Source organism: Bombus pyrosoma, linkage group LG12 (assembly GCF_014825855.1).
Source record: "Bombus pyrosoma isolate SC7728 linkage group LG12, ASM1482585v1, whole genome shotgun sequence".
In the NCBI taxonomy this organism is placed as follows: Eukaryota; Metazoa; Arthropoda; class Insecta; order Hymenoptera; family Apidae; genus Bombus; species Bombus pyrosoma.
In genome coordinates this window covers 2,691,075-2,710,089 of record NC_057781.1, presented here as the reverse complement: position 1 = coordinate 2,710,089, position 19,015 = coordinate 2,691,075, and the positions used below count along the sequence as shown (strand labels likewise).

At 31.0% G+C, this 19,015-nt stretch overlaps 4 protein-coding genes and 1 long non-coding RNA gene across 17 annotated transcripts in view; 3 read left to right on the top strand and 2 right to left on the bottom strand.

Moving 5' to 3' along the window:
* LOC122573649 overlaps window positions 1-3,275 on the top strand; it is a 391,847-nt gene extending 388,572 nt beyond the window's left edge. For 9 of the 12 annotated variants that reach the window (XM_043740306.1, XM_043740304.1, XM_043740310.1 and 6 more), the window contains one exon: window positions 426-3,275. In XM_043740306.1, coding sequence (XP_043596241.1) covers window positions 426-679 — 254 coding nt within the window. In that variant the 3' untranslated portion in view covers window positions 680-3,275. Of the gene's footprint in view, window positions 1-4 lie in introns of all 12 variants that reach the window. The other 3 variants (XR_006318791.1, XM_043740313.1, XM_043740315.1) reach the window with 2 other exon arrangements.
* A 1,046-nt stretch (window positions 3,276-4,321) lies between these two features.
* Window positions 4,322-14,015, bottom strand: LOC122573655 (CD63 antigen-like). Of its 2 annotated transcripts, none has more exons than XM_043740320.1 (5): window positions 13,810-14,015; window positions 5,233-5,421; window positions 4,960-5,136; window positions 4,633-4,836; window positions 4,322-4,433 (listed from the first exon to the last, which is right to left on the bottom strand). In XM_043740320.1, exons 1-5 carry the CDS (start codon window positions 13,867-13,869, stop codon window positions 4,359-4,361), a joined length of 705 nt encoding a protein of 234 aa, XP_043596255.1. In that variant the 5' UTR covers window positions 13,870-14,015; the 3' UTR covers window positions 4,322-4,358. The 2 variants fall into 2 exon arrangements, with proteins under 2 accessions (XP_043596255.1, XP_043596256.1); XM_043740321.1 differs by lacking the exon at window positions 13,810-14,015 and adding an exon at window positions 11,854-12,084.
* Window positions 5,428-11,332, top strand: LOC122573658. The gene is made up of 2 exons (XR_006318792.1): window positions 5,428-10,736; window positions 10,865-11,332. It is a non-coding gene; the product is annotated as an uncharacterized LOC122573658 (long non-coding RNA).
* Window positions 14,016-14,784: 769 nt separating the features above from the next.
* Window positions 14,785-17,584, bottom strand: LOC122573654 (23 kDa integral membrane protein-like). Its single transcript, XM_043740319.1, has 5 exons — window positions 17,291-17,584; window positions 15,832-16,020; window positions 15,460-15,624; window positions 15,160-15,375; window positions 14,785-15,089 (listed from the first exon to the last, which is right to left on the bottom strand). Exons 1-5 carry the CDS (start codon window positions 17,348-17,350, stop codon window positions 14,913-14,915), a joined length of 807 nt encoding a protein of 268 aa, XP_043596254.1. The 5' UTR covers window positions 17,351-17,584; the 3' UTR covers window positions 14,785-14,912.
* A 611-nt stretch (window positions 17,585-18,195) lies between these two features.
* Window positions 18,196-19,001, top strand: LOC122573657 (protein FAM177A1). Its single transcript, XM_043740322.1, has 3 exons — window positions 18,196-18,397; window positions 18,466-18,588; window positions 18,720-19,001. Exons 1-3 carry the CDS (start codon window positions 18,326-18,328, stop codon window positions 18,969-18,971), a joined length of 447 nt encoding a protein of 148 aa, XP_043596257.1. The 5' UTR covers window positions 18,196-18,325; the 3' UTR covers window positions 18,972-19,001.
* The last annotated feature ends 14 nt before the right edge of the window (window positions 19,002-19,015 follow it).

The following is a 19,015-nucleotide window of genomic DNA, read 5'->3' as shown; positions in this document are numbered from 1 at the left end:
GCAGGTAAATAACCGAAAAAGAATCAGTTTCTTTCTAAACATATCAACGTTGCATAGCAGTACTTCCAAAGTTACCTCTACGTAAATAAATTTTACAAAACATATCTGCAACTGTGCTGTTTGACTGTCACGAAATGAAATCGTACATGGAAAATCGAGCACTTGCCAATATTTAAAACTCTCCATACGAAAGTACCCATTCATGAGAGGGATCAACAAACAATCACGTGGCAATGGAAGGCAGAGAAAAAATGGACAGATACGTTATGATAAAGGAGAGTGAGGGAGAGAAAGAGAGAGGACGTGATACGTGTAAGAGTGCTAAGCCGAGCTACTCTGTGTCTGCTAGAGCCGGTATAGGAAGAAAGAGAAAAGAGATCAAGTGAGGTCTGAGGCATGTTGACCCGCTGCGCTTGGTTTCTCAGCATCGGCGGCCCAGGCACACCGTGTGCTGCGATTGCCGTCAACCTGGGGTTCATCGAGGCCGTCGATCATCGGACGAGGTGACGATTTCTTCGTGCGATACGGAGACAAGGAGCGCGAAGCTGTGGCCTCGTTTGACTTCCTCGACGAGATCGTGGCACCTTCCTCGACAGGCTCGAACGCTAGTCTCATCGATTTGGATGACACACCACCTACAGAGCTTCGTAGCGACATCATGAAGCTTTCTCCTCTCTAGGATCAGCTTCGACGTAGAAGTCTATCGTAAAATTGCGTAGGAAAAATATCCTGTTCTAATTGTAGGTCAGCGCGCATGCTTTGTTACACTATGGTGAACTTATGCTGCGCCGGTGTTAAGCTTCAATGCTGTATCAAAAGTACATAAGTACATAAAATTGAAACCTACGGAGACAACTTGTATTATAACATTTTGAAGGGTACATTGATTTTTTTTTATTACTCTTGTTAAGTCGCGCGTACACTTACATTACACGTACACTTACAGCGAGTAATTTCCATATAATTTCGATGGAAACGTGCAAGTTGCTCTTCTTGTACGAATATATTCTACGGGTGTTTTGCTAAGGGTCAGTATAGTGTTATTGCGACGATATCTATTTATTTTTGTTAAATTACCCCAAAAATCTTCGACACAAATTTTCAACGATGTGTATTCTGTTTTCATAGTATAACATATAAAATATAGAGAAAATTCGATAGTATAAAAAAGAATTTTTTTATACTCTCTTATTACTTTGAATCGTACCTCCCTTTTGGATAAACATGAATATTTCTGCACAAACTTAATTATTAAATAAATTAACGAAATAAAAGCCACTAAACGTAGGCACTGTTATATTGTTTGCTTATTTATCATAGAGATTCTCAAGATGTACATCTTTCTTTGGTGTCTAATGACTTGCTACTTGTTATCACATTCGTAAATATTCAAATCTGTAAATAGAATATTGATTTTCTTATAAATAAGAATAATTATTCATTATCTACTTGCATCTTGAATACCATGGTGTATTAAGGTTTTTATAAATTTTTAGATATGAATATAAATTATTATTGAGATAATCACAATATAAAAAATATTATTTGACTTTATGATGAAAACTTAGGTATATAATTTCTAGAATTAATGCTCATTTTTTGTTTGAAAACTTCCTTTGAACAAAACGTTGGATGAATTTCCTTTTATCTTTTCTTTATATACATAAAAAGTCCTAGAACAATTTATCATACTTGAAGTATGCTCTTGCTCACAAGATGGAAGTAGATCCTTAATTATTATATACACATAAACATTAAAGTATGGATAACATTATCTAAGAGGTGGTCTATACATATATAAAAAAATACTATTAGTGTAATATGTACAGTATATATGAACTATCATGAGAAAAATATCATAGACTGGAACTATGATTATAGGTTACTGTACACTTGAATACATATTTCAAATAGTACTTCCATTGATGATCTTGGCAGGATCATAAAATATCAGGTGATCTTAACAAAATCTACTTCTTACGCACATGAAATTTAATTTACACTTTTAATATACGTTTCATAAAGAATTTTAAAAGTTCAGAAGTCGATTACAACAAATCATGATTGGAACGTATCTTTAAAATATTTAGATAGAATAACTGTTTCTACATTTTTCAAACTAAAACATATAATTTAAAGAATGCGATGTCGCGTATTATCTTCCCAAAATTGAGCTTAGAAAAATTTAGATTAAGAGTACTCGACGATTTTGTATGAATATGAATTTGTACTCTTCTTCGTCGATCATCAATAAACGTTGAGGACATACTCTAATATCCTGTTGTTGGTATGAGACACGTGTTATATGTACGCTATGAATGGATATAACCTTTTGTTCCGTCTTCAACGAAAATATATTGAATGTATTACTTATGATCTGTAAGATAAAATAGAAGAAGTTCAAATTCAAACGGATATATTTAAAATACGCTCGGCGAATGAATCATACCTAGATGATAGAAATAACGTAAGTAAAAAAAAGCTCGCAACAGAAAAATAGTAACGCTATGATCAAAACGCCGTACCAAGTAGATAATTTCGTCATAATTTGTACAAGATATTCACACTATTTCAAGAACATATAACGTTCGAGATAAATTGTTAACTTGCGTTTGGTCAAATTACTAGAAATAATATAGTTCATATAATGTTTAAGGTATCAAGTCGATAGAAATTGAAATATTTTACACGTAGGTGTATATATATATATATTAAATTATATAATATATATATATATATGTATTAAACACGGTGAACGTTTTCAATATTGAAATGGAGACTGTACGAATATAGAGTTGTATTTTCCATTAGTCCATTTTTACACACAATTTCTTATTATCATATATACAATGTGTATGAGACTAGAATAATCAATTCATCCTTTATGCATATGTTAAAAGAGATAAAAAATACTATACATGCATATTATATTGAAACCCAGTATATTATTATTGTTTATATCTAATGATTACATAAAACTTTACCGCATCGCTAATTTTAATATTTAATAACTACAACGAAGAAGTTCCAAACGAAAACAACTTATATCCTGCAGTCTCAAAGTAATCGTTTAATGATAGTTATAAGGTACGTGTGAGATGCATTATATCGAAAATGCGATGATTAAAGCACTGATCTTCTATCCCAATTGATAGAAAGAAAATCCATCGATAGATATAAACTCGTGATTGGGACATTGTAAATAGTATGTATTATAGCACAACAGATGTAAGTTATCCTCTCTTGAACTTAATAAATAACGACAATATAACGAATGTAAAGGCGCATATTCGATGTTCAATCTAGAAAACCGTTCCTATAAAAATACTATTGATACATATAGATATTATCAGACCACTCGATCATATTGTCCATTAAGATAGATAAATATTTCAATAAATAATAAAAGTAATTTAATTATGTGAATGTTTCATTTGCATGTAAATAGCTGTAATAGTTAAATACTGGTGCATAAATTAAAAGTATGATAATCTCAAGTTTCGTAAAATGTAAGAGTAATTTCTTTTAGAGATACAAAAAATAATATGTTAATAATCTTAAAAATTTGGATCAAATAAATTTTATTACAAGAAATGATATATATTTCGACATCCTCTGAAAAATATAGTGAATGTGTGCTGTATAAATAACAATATAAACAGTATGTTATAAAAGCATCTGAAAGCACTGTGTAATACATATGTATTTTTTAAAATATTATTATAAAAATATTTTCCTATGATAGTCGCAGAACTACATAATGCAATGTGACTTAACTTATTGTTTTACCAGAATATTCCGTAATGTTTAATTTTATATTATAAAAAATGATCTGATATTCTGGTGCGTCAATAACAATTTTTGCTAATTGTGTGCAAAAGACATTATATTACATATATATATATATATATATATATATATATAATATGAATGTATACAAAAGTTATACAACAAGAATAGGCATGAAATGTATCGAATCTCTAGAAACGTTTTGCACCAATTATTATTATTAATGACAGGTTATCATTATTACAATTATTTTATTTGTCGTACATAAAAAAATATATCCAATTTAACATAAATGTACCAAAATTAAAAATATATTAAATAACATGTTTATACATTTCATATTACACACCAAAGTCAAAATTTAAACAAAACTTGTGCTTCAACTTAGAAAAACAGGCACTTTTCCCGTCTTCTTTTCATTCATTTACCATTTAACAAAATATCTAAATTTGTTTTCATACAATAACTGCACTTCTTCTGTCATTTAAGATCAAATTATTAATGGTAGTGTTACCAATTATATTACTTTTTGTTTTTAATATATATTTCTTTCATTTATCTTTGAACTCTTACACTCTGTAGCCCCTGCGTTCAGCGTTCCTTATAGAATTTGCCAAGCAAAGTGCGAATACGATTCCGATCAACTGAAACAGGATATATATAATTTATATACAGATTTTACATATTCCTGTTATATTTTATAGTACACTATACTTTATGTTGTACATATACATAAAACACAGAAAATTATAAAATATCATGAAAATCGGCACAAATACGGTTCACTAGTTTTATTTACGACTAACGCGATATTTACTGAATACAGCGATAAAGAAAACTTACCTCAACACCGGCAATAGCAATAGCTAAGCTGCCAAGTATAGTTCCAGCGTTCGAAATCGCTCGCTTTAGTTCTTGCACACAGCCTACCTCATACACATCCTTTGAAGAGCAGGTTTGCTCTTCTGTTAAGCCACAGCAACTTGGCGGAATAGAGCGGTTGTGGAGAATGAAATCTTTCGAAGAATAGACACCACAGCAATGCAACTGTACAAAAGCAATCCGAATTTGATATATTATAACGTTTTTACATAGGATGTTTTTCGATAAGAAGAATGTTTTTCAAGAAACGAATACTTTCTTTCATTTAATAACCGTAAAATTACTTACGCTACTCTGCACAAGATCAATCATTTTTGTGCTGTCGTTGTTCATACCGTAATTTTTGAATACCTTCTCGTAGTTCTCTGTGATATCAACCTTGTCATCGTTGTTTTTAACAACAACAAACACATAAACAGCAACTGCCACTTGCACGATCAAGATGAACAAAAGGAATGATGCGAACTAAAAGCGGGAAATAATTTGTATCTTATTAAGTAATATTTTTATAATAAAATGTTAGGTGGAATTTGAAGTGATAAATATAATCAATATATTTACGGTAATTGTCATGCAATGACTCTCCCGGATGGCGCCACAGCATCCGAAAAATGATATTACGAAGATTATGCTGCCGATAACAATCAACGTTATCGATGGGAATAAAAGATTGGTATCAATGTGATCGGTTATTCCTGACACTTGCAGATGTACAATAACGCCAAGAGTTAAAATAGCCAACCCACATATCTGCAACACGTAAAAATGTCAAGGATGAACAAAAATTCAATTTGAGTAAATATAGTACAAAATATAATATATGTCTAATATACGAAATATAAAATTTACAAAAAATATCAATTAGAGGATTATTTGATAATATTTAATATTATTTCATTTTATATTAATTTTTGTGCCACTTTTAATCGATTAGATCGTTGAGTTTCTAAATATATATACCGATTGAAGGTTAAGATAGCAACTTATTACATCACATTGCACAATATTAACCGGTTGGCATTGAACATTCTGTAGACGGTACACTACGGTTGCAACCGTCCGTAGGTGAATTTAGGTCATGTTCCAGGTGCGAGCCAGGTGGTAGTTGAACGGACTTTCAACAAAGCATACTGACAATAGACCTGGGGCAAATCAGGATCTTTTCAATAAGATACACGTTCAATCGTATAACTTGCACAAAAGAAATGAGCAACCAAAAAAGAAGATAATAAATATCGTTGGACAAGAAAAAAGAAATGTTAAGAATTCCTATAGTAATATCAACGGACTTTTTTATCAATAAAATTTTGAGTCATCATTGCCTTTCTGTAATGTAAATTATCTGCATTCCATATTACTTACAAATTTACCAAAATCCACGATGATTCAAAATAAACAGCGAAAAGAATACAATATTCTAAAAATTTCATTTTTATTTTTGTAATGTTTAACAGCTAAGCACAGTATCTATATAAATGAATTTTCTTGTTAATATCAAGAGCCTCGTTGATAAAACAAGATCAATAATAATGCTATCTGCTCGATATTTGAAACGTTTTTCAGACAAGAGACAAGAGATATCCACAACATAACATACGCAAGTCTTTCTAACTAATACAATCTAAGTAATAAAATTCTAAGTAATACGATCCTGCATATCATTGTTAGGATTATATCGAAATATAAATTTTGATTGATATAAATATCTTTTTTTAATCGGATAACTAACTTCACAATGGATACTCTTCCACGAAACCATGTTATTATAGGAAAGTTCTCTAAAATTAACGTTTTAGGAATTGTAAAAATATAATGCGATTAATAAAACGGAATTATTAATTTTTTCTATTTTACAGATAATATCAAATCTTTCGTAGAATTTTACTACCGATCAAAAATATAATAATAATCGCTACTGTAAGATGTAAACTGTAAGCGATCATGGATATTAAGCAATCAATGATAAGATATTGGAGTACAATCATTCGATTAAAATAGAAAATAGACCGATAAACGTTTCAGTGAAATTGCGATTGCTCGAAGTTTCGTTTAGATTAGATGTGCACAAATATTGATTATGGCATCGAGATCAGATAAATAACTTTCTAAAATATCGAATTGAGAAAAAAAAACAATCTCGAGAGCTACTTCGGCAACGTCTAATCACAAAATCGGTTAGAAGTCACTTGAGATCACGCAAAATCAAGCAGAATTAAAAATTCACGATATTGAATTTGTTATTAAAATAGACGAAATTAATAGACGAAAAATTGTTGTCATGTTTATGAATAATCCAAAATAGGTTTTCTAGATTTTATTGATTCTAAACCATACATCATTGTGCTCGCTATCAGAACAATTCATTTTCATAGATCAAATTAAAGAAAGAGATTCTAATGTAGCGTAACTTTTTTTTTTAGAACTAGGTGAGATTCTAGTTTTAGAAGTTAAATTATATTTCACGAGAACAAACAGATCAATGGTTGTACTTCGCTTGAGTAAAGCCAATTGCGTATCAATACGTAATACGCCGTTTATATCCTTGACACTTTATATTGTAGTATATTTCCTTTGTGTCTCGCGTATGTTTGAAACTATTGTGATCGATGCTGAGAGCCGGACATGTGCGAATGTCTGTCACGCAATTTTTAATCCGCGACGTGAATTTATCATTTGAAATCTGCTTATAATTCTTCGGCTATAGCTTCCTCGAGTTAGAGGACTGTACACTTCGATCTACTTGGCATAGTTATTTTCATGTTATTATTATTATTCTTATTATACAAGTCTCTACGGTAGATTTTAAAGAATCGAGAACAATTTGAGCATCGATGTACAGACTCTTGATGAATGATTAATGCCTGACACGGAGGGGCTCATGGAAATTCAAGACTGAATTGAACTCAAGTGGCGTGATGTATTTTGTTGAGGATAAATTCCAATAAAAAAAGCGTAACGGCATATTATTTAATCTATGCATTATTCAGAAATTATAATACTGTGCTTTTCTCTATCACTCTCGATGATGAAACATCAATATATTTACAAGTTGTTTACGTATTTCCTTCGATTCAATTCCCAATTATTATCACCCTATCTTTGACCAGAAAAAAAAAGATTGTTGAACTCCAATTAAAATGTGTTGTTACTTGATTATATATCCATAAAATTAATTGTATTTTTGTTTAATATTTTTACTTAAATACAAATTTTTATATGAGTCTATAATGACGAAGATGACTGAAACATAACGTCATTCGAGAGAAAATTATCATGATAATTGTAACGTCTAAGATGTCTCCTACTGTAGGAATTAAGAGTTAAGAACTTTTGAAGTCATATCAAGCTGGTTTAATCGGACACAATATTCCCAGACGTGATAACATGAATAATCAGAGAATAGAGAACGTGCAAGCTATATACTTGATCGCTCAAACTAGATGACATCATCCTATTCAACATATGCCTCGGCACTGACTTCCTCTGAAACAACACGTCTCTGTCGATGGAAATAAGTTTCGAATTGACTTTGTCTGAACTGTACAATCTTTTAACTTGCAGTTTGTTTCTCGTATTCATTTATATCTCCGCCTGAACAAAGATTCTTTCTGAATGAAGAGCCAAGGTCTGCTATTTGGAACTTTCTAAATGAAAATCGTGTAAGAATAGTTTATAGCTTGAAATATTTGAAAAATAATTCTGGACAATTTTATAGATAATTCCAAGTTTTCCAAGAAATCAACAGAAATATAATCGATATTCAATAACACAGAGTTTACCTTGAGATCGTAATCAATGATTTAATGAAAAACTATGAAGCTAAATACAGTACCATGTAAGCTATTTTTTAATAATAATCTTATTTTACGTTATTTACGTTAATAGCAACGTTGACAATAAATCATAATATATTATCAAATAATTGAAAGAGACAGTTTAGAAATTCGGAAAGATCAGTATTTTAAACAGAAAATATTATTCATATATGTTAATACATTTCACATTTCCGAATAGGAAAAAATATTCTAACGCCAGTAATAGTTCGTTTTGTGAGTACATAAATCAATTTAGCCGTTAAGCTTAATGCTTGCAGTTAAAACTACTATAAGCGTATTGATAGTTTCAGAGAACGATACTTATTGGCACGTTATTGCTGTTAATTGGCGATATAAAGTATCATTGTTCAATCATCTAGCGTTCTTTTAAACATGCAATGCTGCAAAGTATATGTTAAAACGAAAAAGAAGAAAAAATATATATTTTCAACTGTGTCACGTAATGGAAATCGTTTCAATTTCAGAAAAATCAACTATCTTGCTAGTTTTCTAGAACGCTAATAAAACCTGTTTTCGGTTTGAAAAACAGCGAAGCCTTGAAAAGTGTTCCGTCGCGACACAAAAGAAACGTTGCCAAACGAGCAACGTCTTTTCTTTCTTTTCTCTGTTTGAAAAATCTCGCATGCGTAGCTACGTTTGTCGTACCTGCGCGCAAAATACCCAAAATATACCGAAACGCAGATGAGTCAACATTTCCAGGACAAGGTTTCTGACGCATATATAATCAAGTTCGTGATAACAAAACTATAATGAAACGCGATACAGTCGTCGAAATTTATGAAAGGTTGTGAAAAGCAAACGGAACCGGTTATTTCACCATTGATCCGATATTTATCTCTATTCTTAGAAAGAGTAAAATCGTGTACTTCCCTGTTGCAGCGATACTTATCTTTGTGAAATGCTACAAAAGTCGATCCACTGCGTTCCACGAATGCGTTAAAAAATTACGAAAACTATATTCATGTACGGCTTTTATATGTTAGCTTGTTACCATGATTCCTTTTTACACAAGTCGATTTCTCAAATAAATCTTAATATAAACTTAATTGTTTGTATATGTATATAGGTTAATATAGATCGTGATTTTAAGATAGAAATTTTGCGTAAGATTAATCGCTAATATTAAATACACAATGTAAATACGATAGAGCAGGTTTATATGATAATGATATATTATTAAATAACTACATAAAATAAATAGTGCAACCTAGCTTTGTAGATCAACTAATTTATGGTGAATATTTTCTTTTTTATATTGCTACTTCGTATGAATTATTGATCGCGTAGAAAACTGGTAAAACATTTGGAGTACGTCATGCGTTAGTATGTGTAATGTATATCGTTTCACAGAATACAGAATGAGATTTAAGTTTATCTTCGATAGTTGCGATAGCTAACCAACGTGTCAGGCAATCTTTTTTACTCGTGTTGGATTAATTGTCTGTTTAGGGAGAAAGAGTTATCAGCAATATACTAAATAGATGAATTGTATACATCGATTGTTTGGCAAACAAAGGATCGAGCTCAAGTTATTTCAGTCAAACAATCAATCTGATTGATTCTTTTTATTCGTTTACGTAACGAATTAAAATTTAAAAATATTACTTATAAATACTTATAAATAAATAATACTTAAATATTATCTCATTTGTCTAGCTATTAAGACAACCTCAGAATTTCATTCAATTCTACGTGCCAATTTTGTATAGGTTTCTGTGCCAAAATTTTATTTACAATATAGAAATCACACAGTGGATAATTTAATCTCCGTTTATTCGACGCTAGACATACTTGCAGTATTGTACTTTTTCATAATGGACAAAGACAAAGAAGAAAATGTACTACCGATCGCATGATTACGTTTCGTATGTGATGTAACCAGGAACTACTGATTTCACAGTACCTCGTGGTACGCTCGAAAATTACTACGTTACGTAAAACATCTAATACAAAAGACCGTGAGTAAAAAAAAGACTATGTATCGTTATATGCAAAATGGTTAAAAGAAAAGCAAGATTTGATTGAAATGATGAATACGGTTATGTGGTGGAAGTATTTTTCTGATTGAACCATTCTCTTCCAAATGTTGATATATATATTCGGAAATTATACAAGAAAATCAAGAAAATGCCTTTAATTCATCTAACTTATTCACTATACACAACTTCTTTACCAAAACATACAGACTATCAAAGAGCTTTACGGCACCTCACTAGGAAGTTGTGCTATGTATGTAAAAAAAAAAACAAACAAACAATTCAGAGAATTCAATATTTTTTAAAATTATATTTCGACATTTATTGTTAAATAGACAAAGCGTAATTTTCAGCTATAATATTTTTATTTTAATATTTCAGTGCTAATGTTACTAGTATTATTATCGACGTCAATTAACACGATTTCAGACTTCCTGGAAAATGGCGTCATGTATATAAATTGCGAGATATCTCAGAACATACCCATAATCACGAGCAAATACCGCATGACGCTGAATTTACATCGTGATAGCGATTAAATTTCACATTAGCGTACTCTAAAACTCTACCTATGTATGAGTTCTTAATGACACAACGCGCAATACAAGAAACGATTCCTTTAATTAACGTAGAGATATCAACGACTATAGTGAAACATACACAGAATATTTCACTTTGCAACGATTCCCATTATTCATAATGTTCTTACATAAACACATCTCATTATATATATAATTTGCATTTTAACTGTGAATTACTGTATGAACTCTGAATTCATCCAATATTATGAAATATTAATGCAAAATATATGTAACATATGTAAAATACATGCTCGAGTTACTTGAATAATATGATACTGTTTAGAAACGAAATATAAAGGTGCGTTCTTAACGATCCATAAAATGTCAAGGATACTACAGTTCAACCGAACCTTGACTAAAACGTACAATTTAGAGCAGAATTACATCCAGTTTTTCTTTGACTGGAGAGGAGTTTCTCTGAAGAAATGACGCAATTCCATTGTAAAACATGCAAACTATTGTGATCTAATACCCCAGCTTTGTCGTGGCAGTTAAACATCAGAACGTGCTTTCTTATTTCTACAACCCTAAAATTCCAACCTCATTTCCTGTTTTTCTCTGTTCCACAAATAGAAAACCAGTTGGTCACTAAACCTAGTCTCGATAGATTCCCTAAGAAATATTTAAAACTCTTTTTAGTACCTTTTTCTCTTCCACTATAAACTATTCTTTTCCTAAATTTAAGAAAGAAGAAGAGCCATCTATAATCCGAACATTTGGTAGGTAAAACAGTTTAAAAGTTTTTGAATCGTGATCTTGCAGAGCTTGTTGGCTTCGAAGTTTACTTACCAAAAATATAAAATTAAAAATAAAAAGCAAATATTTAATACAATCCGAGATGCAACTCATCTTGATCTTTTCACCACTCGATTTTGATGACGAAAAATTAAACGACACGATCGAAACAGAAGAGAAACGCGTGTAACGTCACAAGGACGATCGAGGCGATACGCACACTGATCTAACGAGACGAACGTGGAGCGAGCATTAAAAACACCTACGGTTAGTGTGTCTACCGAAATACGTGAGAAAAAGTCTCTTCATTCTATGTCTGTTTCTCGTCCACCAATGCAACATACACTCATCATTCGGGATTCCCTGGCAACCAATGATTCGCGTTTACGTCATTTGTAAGAGAATGCAATTTCTTAACACTATATACAACACTACTATTATTAAAAAAGACAAAGAGAGAAGAACGTGCTTAAGAGAGATCAGCAACGTAACCTTAAGGCATAAAAACGTAAAATCTCGATAAAGAAAGAACGATACGAGTTCAGAATGAGTTTACAGTCATGCAGTTTATATATCATCTCCACTGATAATTTGCCAAGAAAAAATTATGTTTTAGATTACGAAAAATGTTATGGAATTTTACTTTTTGATCAGTATCGATTTAAAGATTAAATTTTTATCTTGAGATTAAATTATAGAAAAAATTATTGAGGTTGAGATATAGATTTTCTACTTCAACTACTCTATCTAAGCAAACTTTATAAAATCGAGAGTACACCACAGTTCTAATACAACTTGAGTCGTTACATCGATTATTTAATATATAGTCGAAAAGAATATACACTTCGTCCCCTTTCTTAACGCCATTCGAAACATACAATATCCCCAGTTGTTGGTAATATTTTATCGAATTGCGCAATGTATTTATTTATTTATACCTATACATATTTACATGCATGTAACTATATTATAATGCGCATTTAAATTTATTCTACATTTTAATTCGATGTTATTACTATTCGTAGTCTGAAAAGATTGAATTCAAAAGAATGTGAAATATAGAATAAATTATCTAGATTTATATCTGTCACTGAAATATATTTGAGTAAAGAAAAAAACTTGTTTTGTATATTTTGCTAAACATCGCCTACTGTTGACAGTTCCCGAAAGGCTTGGTATTTTTCAACCACAACGGGTTTTTCTTATCGTATGACTCATGACTCATGGCTTGTCATTTACATTGTCGTATATTTAAACAACCGTGTAAAACTCTCTCTGACTCAGTATTTGTGACCCACCCTTCACTGTTATCTTTGTTGCTATTTCAAGTACCGTATAATGATTAATATTAAGGAAATATCAAATTTCACAGTCGACTGGCGCGATAATGTCGACGAAGAAAGCGTTAAATTTATTGCGAGATTTCCATAACGTATTGTTATTGATACGCGAGTAATCATAATTAATAACATTATAACGGCAAAAGAAAAATCATTATTTTCTAGTTCTTGAATAATGAAAGTATTAAAATCAAAATTGTTGAATAAAACCAAATTCACGTATAAAACTTGCTAAAATTTTTCGATTACTAAGCTCCTCTTACGCGATTAATAAAAAGTCATAGAAGAACAGTAAAGGTAAAAGAGATCAATGTTCAAAATAATCAGTATTCAAAAATAGCAATGATGATCGGTTACAAATCAAATACGGCGTAAAATCTATTCGTATCGCATAGTGAAACGACAGGCTACAGTATACTCTAGTAAATTACCAACGTGTCTTGCTATGCTAGAAAAACAGTAACATCATTACATTCATTTCATAAGCACAACATTCGCTTTTATAGCAGACAAGCTTTTTTCATTTCATTTATCTTTTGATACATTTTTAGATGATAAATCGTTAAACGAGAAGACATTTGAAAATTATAAGATATAAATTAAATATTACGCCATGGTCATATAGAAAAGATCGTGGAAATATGTTAGATTAATACTAATATATACTAACCGCAAAGATGAAGTTAAATATGAAAAGCAGGTATTTTATCATTCCTATTCCGCAGCCCATCTTCGTAGCTTTTTTCTTTCCAGGAACTTCTATTTCGAGAAAATAAATCCGTTAAAATACCAGAAGTGATTCGGAAGACGCGCAGAAAGATGCTCAACAGGTTAGGTTAAAGGACGGCACGAACAAGAACAGCAACACTTACAACACTGACGTCTCGCGTTCAACTGACGCTACTGACGCTAAGCGAAACGAGTTTCAGTTATGAAGCGTAATAGCGCCGTACCTGTCTTATCTAGAAAGATTAAAAAAGCTCTTGTATGAATTTCCCGTTGGTTTTGATAACGTGAGTAACATTAAAAAAATGAATCGTAGAATATGAAATTCACCGAAGGGTTTACTGAAATTTTTAACGATCAATTTTAAACTTCTTAGAAACACTTCAACATCCGACCTAAGAAACTTCTAGTAGCAAAGATTTCCGTGCTCGGAACTTATCGAAACTTAAAGATTTGTTATTTCATTTTATATATACATCAAGATTGGGTTTTATTTACTTATAATTATTTACAAACGTTTATTTTGTTCGTATTAAAAGTATACAAATATTTAATCAAAGTGTAAATCATATATCACTGACACTCTTGGTATAAGGATAACTCTTATAATAAGAAATTGATTTTCTCGCATTAATATGTTAATAATATTTAGTAACATTACTTGATTCTTTGTTAATAATGATTTGCTTACTTTTTTGTGCTTAATTGTAAAATGTCTTTCAGCTAAGGAACTCCGTATTTGGTACATTTTGTAAAATGGCACAATATTTTGGCATGAATAGTTTCACAACACCATGCAATGTACATGATATTTTTGTTACTGATATTTATGTTAATATTGGAGAATTATGTATTTAACATATTCAATAAAAACGACACTTTTAAAGTAAAGAATCACGCTAAAAAAAAGATACCAAAGTACGGCACACGATCTTTATAAAATACTACAATGATTAAAATGAAAGTACCTATGTAATGGAATATAGGCATAAACAGTAAGTGTCAAAATACAAATATTTCTTCTGAAGAGAATAAAAATTCAAATTATCAAACATCAGGCACTGTTTTTGAATATTTTGACTGATGATTCAGAAGATTATCGCCTGTTTCGAAATCTTTGGACGCTTGCTTGAATGACTGAGAGATGACCATCATGTCCTTTCTTCTTTCCATCCTTTCTCGGCATGCTTTTACGTAACATGACATGCACGTTATGAAGCAGACCTAAAAATAGCAATACAATCACATTTCCGATTCTATCTATAGTGGTTAACTGATTAACAGATCTCATTACCTGTAATAATACTGAGCACAGTGCAAGCAAAAAAATATGAAGAAGAATTGATCTAGTACGATTGAATACTACGTGCTGGCAACCATGTGCATACATGGTAGTACACACGCCTTTATCATCGTTAGAATTTGCAAGTGATGACGTATCGCAACAAGACCAAGGAACTGCATTTTGACTACGATAATCGGCTGGTCCATTTATTCCACAACAATGTAACTAAGAAAGGAATACATAAGTATTTAACTCGAATATGATATATGATATATGAATTATATATTATCTTGAAGTAATTAAATGTACCTTTGAATGCATACGATCCCAGCGAGACTTATCGTCCGTTATAGCAAGCTCAAATACATGTTCGAGATGTGCTATTGGCAGCAAATCCACTTGTTCATGTCTAACAAGGGCCCAAATTCCAGCGCTCGTGTTAACAATTGTAACAATTATAAGCAGCACAGAAAACTAAATGAAAAATTATGTTTCTTTATCGAAGATGGATAAGGAAGGAAATCTTATCGAAGAACAGAAAGCGATATAATGATCAGAAATATATAAATGTATATACTTATACACATATACTTCTAAATAAAATCCGTTATTGTTACAAAAAAGTATTTGCAAGCGTTATTAATTGATAATTAAAATAAATAATAATCTAAGGTTCCTTACAATTATAACTTGGCCCCTATTTGTGAAATCTAGGAATTGCCAAGCGCACCAAGCTATCATACACGTTATCAAACCCATCACGACCAATGTTATCGCTGAACCACATACATTGCTAGACGTGAGGGATGAATATTCATACAACTGGTATATAAAATATCCAGCGCAAACACTTTCTATGATACCACACACCTATGGACAGTAAACAGAAAAATTTTTATCATTTATGGTGTAATACAATGAATTCTACGGTGATAACATACTTTAACATCTATGATAAGCGATGATTAATTATATCTAATCTTGATGTTGCTTGTAATACGTGAGATTAAAGGTTTCGAAAGAGATTGGATGATAAGACATTTTAAGTTTTTATGAAATAACATTTCTCGCAAATTACGAATTTTGATTTTGACATCGATATTAAAGATGGATTTCACTCCCTTTTCCGTGAACAAATCGGTTTTGACATACTTTAGCACTATCACTCTATCTACATTTCAGTTTCAGTTGACTATAGATCAGTTGATCATTATGTTGTTTGTCTATAAGCCCAACACAATATTAAAACCAATGTTACAAATATTTTTAATTAAATTTGATAAAGAATTTTCTTTGAATATATATAATAATGTTCTATTGCACAAATTTGCATTCACATAGACGGAAGTACCAGTACGAAGGGTTTAAGCTATCGATAATGCGATTATTTTTCTGTGCATACGCGATATTGATAGTAAAGACAAACAAAGTTTATCTATTGCTACTAGATATCAAAAACTTATGCGAATCTATATAAAAAAAATTTAGTTACGTAAACTCCAATAATTTTAACAAAAGAAAGCATTATTTTTTCTTATTTTATTCTTATTTATTAATCAATAGATAATAACATAAACAGTTACAATTACATTGATTATAGGAAGACATTCAATATTGACCAAACTATGATTTAATTGAGAAAAAAATACATAATAATTCAAAAGTCGAAACAGTCTTTATGCTGAGTAATTCATTTCTCCAATTATTTTTAAGACATTTTAATTCTAAATGTACAATAAAACTCTTTAATTTTCAACTCTTTTTAATCCTTACAATAAAGAAGAATAAATTTTAGCTGCATATGAATTAAAATCGAATCTCGCAGTAAACGGATACGTAACAACAACATTCGACTACAATCGAAATTCGTAGCATAAAGGTTAAAGTGTCCAAAAGAATGACGGGGGAATAGCATAGTAAGTTGGCGGATATCCAATTCCACGACAAATCTGAAACTAGTCACCAACTGCTAAACACTTAATAATAGAATGTTGAAAAATGAAACTGAGAAAAGGTAATATCATTTGATACTTATCTGAGAACTTAAATAAAACAAATTTTCTTTGAGATAACATTAAATCGTGATCCATCGGGCATAAACATTAACCATTTAAAATAGGGGTAGCAAATTTGCACTTACACCAATGATGATAGTACCAACGATGAGAAAGTACCGTATACAAACAAGCGTCTGTGCCATCACAAAATTATTAATAGAAATCACTTAAACAACATGAACGGAAGATGTAGTTAATACAAGCTAAGGAAAAGAAGAAAGTGTCACTATCAAGTATCGAAGAACTGTCGTCACCACGGTGACCAGGCGCAAACCTCAGACCTGAACCGACATTCCTTATAGTACTGAGCTACAAACGTAACCAATTATGCTACTAGCCTTATCAATACAATTCGAATGTTATTACTTAATATAAATAATGTACGTTTCGTGTTGCAATATTTCTTTTTCCCCCTTTATTCATACCAAAGGACATGTCTATACTTTTGTTTTTCATCGATTAAAATCGAGGATCATGTGTTTTCCACAGACAAGAAATAGTGTAGATGCAATAGAGAATTCTGATGCTAAAATACCGACCTCGCCAAAAAATCGATGATTTTTGCGCCCTCTGTAATTTAGAATGAATACACAAAAAATTACGTATATTGAACCAGAAACAAAATTCGAAATAGATCTGGCATTTTATGGAACTTCTCGTTAACATATTTTGAAATATCCATTTTCAAAAACTAACTTTTTGTGCAGAATCGGTAATGTTGGGAATGACATTGAAATGGTAAAGGAGTACTGGAACTCCGTATTACGATATTACATGTATAATACAAAAATGCATTGAGTCTTGACGTATTGAATATTTGTACACGAAATATTCCATAACACATCATGTCTGTTCTATCATTTGTCAATGACGAAACTTTGATTTAATTTAAATCTTATATGGCCGGTATTTCAAAATATGTGATACAAAATCCCGTAAGATGTCAGATCTATACTATATCTTGTTAGTGCATGGCGATGTGACTGTATGACTCATATAAGAATGAGTAATAAGCTATCCGTTGTTTTGCTTACCTTAGATTACAGATGTGAGCTGTCAGAGATGATAAATAATTTAATATAAGGTTGTTATTTCGTAAATAATTAAATTTATCGATTATGGACCCGAGAAAGAATGAAACTTGTGATTTATCGGATGTTATTTTAAACGAAACTGATACTGGCACGCAAGTATGTGATATTATAGAAGTAAACATTTGTCAAAATTATATTTTTATTGAAATATAAAACAATTTTAGGATCGCAAGTCGTTAAAACGACCAAAGCGTGTATTGCATTTTTCGGATGGTGATTTAGAAGAATATTCTGAAGACGAAACAGATGTACCGCATATAAATGCCACAGTAAATCAAATAGATCCAGTTAAGTTTGATTCCAAACTGCTATTTCATCGAATAATACGGCATAATTACGTATTACGCCGAATTCTATATATTTTATAAATAGTTTATTTCAATGGATTTTATACTAAATTAAAAAATAAAATTTCTAGAAATCTCTGAATTGGTTACCGTGGGCATGGTATCAAACCACTTCAATTGGTAATAAAGTACTGGAAGGATGTGATTGTGTAGGTGAATGGTTAGCGGGCTTTTTCGGGATTACATCACCCAAGTATCAGTTTGAAATCAATGAATTCTATAGAGTTCAAGCTCTTGAAAATAAAATGCAACGTAAACAGGATTTGGAAATGGGTGGGTGGAACGAACACAGCAAAAATAATGTTGTAAATAATGTGCAATGAATGTATTATTAAATTATGCATTTTATAATATTTATTCCTTCAAT